At 37.6% G+C, this 5867-nt stretch overlaps 1 protein-coding gene across 2 annotated transcripts in view; it reads left to right on the forward strand.

Moving 5' to 3' along the window:
- Positions 1 to 401: 401 nt before the first annotated feature.
- Positions 402 to 5867, forward strand: part of LOC106868986 (spindle and kinetochore-associated protein 2) — an 8210-nt gene continuing 2744 nt past the window's right edge. Inside the window, exons 1-6 of one of the 2 annotated variants that reach the window (XM_052977065.1) lie at positions 402 to 596; positions 1530 to 1601; positions 2495 to 2596; positions 3244 to 3324; positions 4536 to 4746; positions 5256 to 5389. In XM_052977065.1, the coding sequence (XP_052833025.1) occupies positions 417 to 596; positions 1530 to 1601; positions 2495 to 2596; positions 3244 to 3324; positions 4536 to 4746; positions 5256 to 5389 (780 nt within the window). In that variant the 5' untranslated portion in view covers positions 402 to 416. Of the gene's footprint in view, positions 918 to 1529; positions 1602 to 2494; positions 2597 to 3243; positions 3325 to 4535; positions 4747 to 5255; positions 5390 to 5867 lie in introns of both variants that reach the window. The other variant, XM_014914474.2, reaches the window with a different exon arrangement.

A 5867-nucleotide genomic window follows, 5' to 3' on the forward strand; every position in this document is an offset into this window, starting at 1 on the left:
TTTAGGAAGTTTTCAGTAATTTTTCGTCCCCTTCCGCCTTTGTTTCCTCATTAAGTTTCTTTAAAATACCTGTTTTTCAGTTAAATTTTCCAGAGATACATTTTCGAGGATTTAAATTATGTTCAAGGTTGTTGGGTGGATAAAAAGAAAAACTGAGCGTGAGAAGAGAGAGAAAGGGGGGGGGCTCAGCCAGACAGAGCAAAAGAGTGAGAGAGGGAAAGAAAGAGGAAGCGAGAGAGAAAACGAGAAACAGAGGGGGAAGAGAGAGAGTATCAACCAATCAGAGAAAGAGAAAGAGGGAAACAAGAAACAGAGGGTGAAGAGGGAGAGGAGAAAAGAGAGAGTATCAGCCAATCAGAGAAAGAGAGAGAGAGAGTATCAGCGACCTAGAGAAAGAGAAAGAATATGAGAGAGAGATGAGAAAAGAGGAAGAGAGAGAGCCAAGCAGACAGAAAGAAAGATCTCATCAGAGTTTTGAGGGGGACGTCGGTGTTGCAGAAAGTGCGAGACGGCTGCAAAAGGTCAGGAGCCTCGAAGTGAAAATTAACCGGTGTAATAAGAAAATTGTGTTCCGGGTTTTACTTGTAAGACGTGTTGTAAGTGGCTGACTTTTGCTGTTTTTGTTTATATTTAACAGACACGGGTTTTAAATGTGGAGTAATTTTACCAGCACCTTTTCGGTTTACCAATCTTGAGTACTCCGACGTTCTAACGTCTTAGCCTATAAATTAGACATCTCTGTGTTTATATTGCTTTATATATATATATATACACACACACACGAGCCTACGTTTCTCTAGATACATACTTATTCTATCTTGGTCTAAACCACCCACACGATCTCAGTTCTTTAAATTAACTCGTCCACTTAGATGGCGGGAGAAATTGAAAAATCAGTTGAGTTTCTTGAAGCTCTGGTAAGTAAATATATTTCTTGTTATCTTATTAAAATATTCTTTATCTGTCTCTTAATGTAGCTTTCTTGATATTTTAAAAAAATATTACGTAAGTTTTAAATTTTAGATATGAATGCTTCAGAAAAAGACAACGGAATTGCTTCTATTTGGTGTATTTACATTAGATTCAGGCGTGGCTGTATTGTAGGAAGTTTGCTTTCAAACCACATGGTTCCTGGTTCAGTTTCACAGCTTGGCACTTTGGGCAAGTGTTGTCTGCTATAGCTGATCAAAGCTTTGTGAATGGATTTGGTAAACGAAAACTAAAAAGCCCTCATGTGTATGTGTGTGTACATGTACAAGTTTTGTACTTATTCTATCAGTTCTCCAATGCCAAACCGCCGTGCAAGGACGTGAACAAACCAACACCAGTTGTTTAGTGATGGTTTGGGATACAAACAAATATACGCATATACACAGCAGTTTTCCTCACAGTTTCCGTCCACCAAATCTACTCTCAATGTATTGGTCTATAGAAGACACTTGCCCAAGGTGTCATAATTACTTAATCAAAAATAGCAATCAATTTTCTTCTTTTTATTTTTGTTGCTTTCATTTTATTGGTTCTTCTAGTTCCAGAAAAGTGAATCTGATTTGAATCATATCGAGAGAAAACTGGAATTTGAGTTCCAAGATGGACTTTCTGTAAGTATACAGTTTTCCTTATTTATTGTATTTATTTTTGTTTCATTTCCTAAATGCAAGAAAAGACCTTACCCCTCCCCTTCTCTCTCTCTTACTGATATGACGTAATATGGCACATGTGTTTGTATATTGTTATTGTTATTATTCTTGTTGTTGTCCTCTTAGTTAACAAATAAACAGGTAAATTGACACAATACAATGTCTGCAAGTTGATGAATACCACCTATTAATCCCCTCCATTTTCTTATTGCTATATAAATTAAGGGTAAAATTTCCTTTTACCTGCACCCATTTATTGCACTTTTAATTCTTTTTATGCAGTTCCTAATAATACCTAATTATAAATACATAATAGCATTTTCTGAACCCTAACCCTAATCCACCCAAGTAAAATAGGAATGAAAGGAGTCTACAGGTAAAAAATGATTGAATACCACAACCCTAAAAAATCAAATAGTCATGGGCACTACCCTTCCCTTTCTGATGACTAAGCAGTAGGGAAAAAAATTCAACATACCACTCTCGGCATATACACCATCATCATCATCATTTAACGTCTGCTTTCCATGCTGGTAAACAGACACTGCTTGTATGAGTGATGCTCATCTACAGCTATCACACATTGTCAAGATAGACATTAAAATGCATACATATTCATATATATGTAAGACAGGATTTTTTCAGTTTCCATCTATCCAACACACACACACACACACAAGACTTTAGTTGGCCCAGGGCTATAGTAGAAGATACTAGCACACAAGGTGTGCCACACAATGGGACCAAACCTGAAACCAGGTGTTTGGGAAGCAAACTTTGTAACAACATAGTATATATAAAAAATGGCTTTCATTTATCTATTTATTTAATTTTTTTCTTTCTTTTAATTACAGAAGGAAGAAAACCCAGTTAGATTAATGAAGAAAGTGGCTGCAATTAAGAAAGAATTTCTTGAAGTTGTAGAAGAAACCAAAAAGTTACAAGATGCCCAGAAGGTTTCTTTCATTTTATTTTTTTTAATATTCAAGTCAAAGGTCATATTTATCCGCACTTAAACATGGTTGTTCTGTTGGAACAAACTATATATATATATATATATATATATATATATATCATCTACTGGGAAATAAATCCTTGCTACCTCCAGCACAGAGACTATCAGATCATATGATTTCGACCTTGTTTGGTCTTGTCAATGATAGATGCTTGACTGCTGCTAGAGGCTGCAGCAATTCATCTCCCCACCAGAGATATATAGATCGACAGTGCCAAAACAGGCACCAGTGTCCATCCTTGATAAGACCAAACAAGGTCGAAACCACATCTGGTGGTTTCGGCACAGCAGGTGGTGAGGATTTATCTTCTGCATTTTGCACCAATGAAGCCAATATGAGATTTTTTCTCATGGTATCTACCACAGTATAGTCTTTTCTGATACAACATCCATGTTTAGGTGGGGACAAATGTTACCTCTCAGTATTAATCCTGGTTTTGTTAATAACTATGGTGATAGAAGAATAATACACTTAGCTTTTCAGTGGAGGGAACAGAGGAATGATTACTATATATGGATGTTTCTTTGTAAATTAATTAAAATATTTTCTTTTTTAAAAACAATCCCCTAATCTGTTGATTATTCCAGGAGATTACCGATAATTTCCGTGAACAGTTGTCTGTTTTGATGCAGCTGAGAGAACATATAGACTGCAAGATCAGTAATCCAGTAAGTAATAAGAGAAGGTTTCTCTATTTTATTTTATCTTATCTTATTTTATTAACAAATCTTCAGTGGATCAACATCAACCCTTCAGTATTTATACCAGTCTTATCCAGCCCAAATATTCTAATTTTTTTTTTTTTTTGTGTTCAGACTGGTTAGAATTAACCTCTCACCCTTACTTGACCATGTCATTCTAAAAATAAACAGTCACGTCATCAAAATCTTGAAGCTACGAGATAATACATTACATGATGACAGAGTAATCTGAATGCTAAAGGATTAAGAATCAGATTAAACCAGCCATACCTGGCTCAAATATTCTACCTGCCGTTTATTCAGACCAACCAAATCCAACCTCTCACACCTACCCTACAATGTCGTTCTAAAAATAAACAATCACATCATCAAAATTTTGAAGCTACAAGATAATGCATGATTAATTTAAAACAATGTGAATAAATAAGCTTTATATTTCACAAAGTATGCAATTTGTCTGCCTCAATCCAAGTCATTGGGCAGTTTCCTAAGACTACTTTGTACAATGTATTCATCTTTAAACATTTGGCATTTAAACTGTCATATCAGGACCAAACATTCTACTGGTTTTTATGTTCAAATTGGTTAGAATTAGCCTCTCACACCTACCCTTCGATGTAATTCCAAAAATATCGCGTCTTTGAAATCTCAAAGCTACAAAATATGCAGAATTAATTGACAATGATGTGGACAAATAAACATATTTGATAAACTAATCAGAATGTTGAAAGATTAAGAAAAAAAGACAGTGATGGTTACTCTGCCTTGGGTGACCTTTTCAAGAAGTCACAGTTTGCCTTGGACCGAGATATCTAGCACCTTGCTCTACTCAAGAAGACCTGTCCTCTACAGCAGATGTATTAATGTCACTCACCCTGATGAAGAGGACTGTCCAGCAACAGCCCTGTGCCACTGCCACATAAAAAGCACCCAGTACACTCTGTAAAGTGGTTGGCGTTAGGAAGGGCATCCAGCCATAGAAACCAGGCCAAAACAGACTGGAACCTCGTGCAGCTCTTCTGCAATCCAGCTCTGATCAAATCGTCCAACCCATGCCAGCATGGAAAATAGACGTTAAAGAATGATGATGATGATGAATAAATCTTTGTTTTCTTTCTTTATTTAATTTGTTTAATTTTTTTTTTTTTTTTTCATATCCTGCCATGTTATAATTTCAGAAAAGAGAGCCATCTGTTGAAGTTCAGGCTTTGGAACAGCTTCTCGGTTTACCAATTTGTGCCCAAGTCACTAAATCTGAACCAGACCCGGTCAACACCATCGAAGAATCTCCACCAGAATGCGAAACTGAACTGAAACCAGCCAAGAAACCTAAGAAAAACCCACCAAAGACTGCCACTACTGAAGTAGATATGAAAGAATTCCTTACAGGTTTGGCTTTGCACATTCATTTATTTTACCCTCTTTCATTAACAAGCGCTGGTGCCACATAAAAGTGTCCATGCCTGTGCCATTAAGTGTCATGTGACAGCATCCACTCCGGTGACACGTAAAGGCCCTTATGCTGGTGTCACATTAAAAGCACCTAGTACACTCTGTAAAGCAGTTGGTATCAGAAAGAGCAACAAGCTGTAGAGACCATGGCGAAACAGACAAAATTGAGCCTGGGCAGCTCTCTAGCTGGCCTCGTGTCCAGACTCCATGCCTGATAGCCTCGTGCCCAGACTCCACACCTGTCCGGACAACACACCTACCCAAATACCTCTCCTACCCTAACTCAATAGTAGTGTTTAGAGGCTGTCATATTTGGTCAAGCTTGTGCTTACTGCCCCTTTATTTTACTTCCTTGACTCTTCTTCCCATTTACCTATGGAATTGATCTTTGATCATTTGGCTACATCAGTACTTACCTAACAAGTGCTTCTTTTGATTAATTACAGGTGTTGAAGAAACTAATCTATCCCCAGCTTCCAAACGAAAGGACACTGATGAATTCATTCCTTTGACGGTAGAGGAATTTGAGAAAGTTTCAACTTTAGTTCGAAGAAACATCAAATTGGGAGACGTAAATGCTGTGAGTATGAATTGTTTATAATAACTGTTTTCCATCCATTCACAGGTGTTTGTCATGGATGGAAAGGTATATTTCTTGAAGCAGTTTCAGACCATGACTGATCTTACAGGAGGACTTGCTTAACCCTTCAGCATTTAAACTGGCCATGTCTAGCCAAAATATCCTACCTGTTTTATGTTCAAACAAGCCAGATTTGGCTTCTCACGCCTACCCAATAATGTCATTAAAAAAATTAACGATCACATTGTTGAAATCTCAACACTATGAGATACTACATAATTAATTCAAAACAACATGCGAGATTGTTGCCAGTGCCGCCGGACTGGCTCCTGTGCAGGTGGCACATAAAATACACCATTTGAGCATGGCTGTTGCCAGTACCGCCTGACCGGCCTTCGTGCCGGTGGCACGTAAAAGCACCCACTACACTCTCGGAGTGGTTGGCGTTAGGAAGGGCATCCAGCTGTAGAAACTCTGC

Source organism: Octopus bimaculoides, chromosome 26, assembly GCF_001194135.2.
Source record: "Octopus bimaculoides isolate UCB-OBI-ISO-001 chromosome 26, ASM119413v2, whole genome shotgun sequence".
In the NCBI taxonomy this organism is placed as follows: domain Eukaryota; kingdom Metazoa; phylum Mollusca; class Cephalopoda; order Octopoda; family Octopodidae; genus Octopus; species Octopus bimaculoides.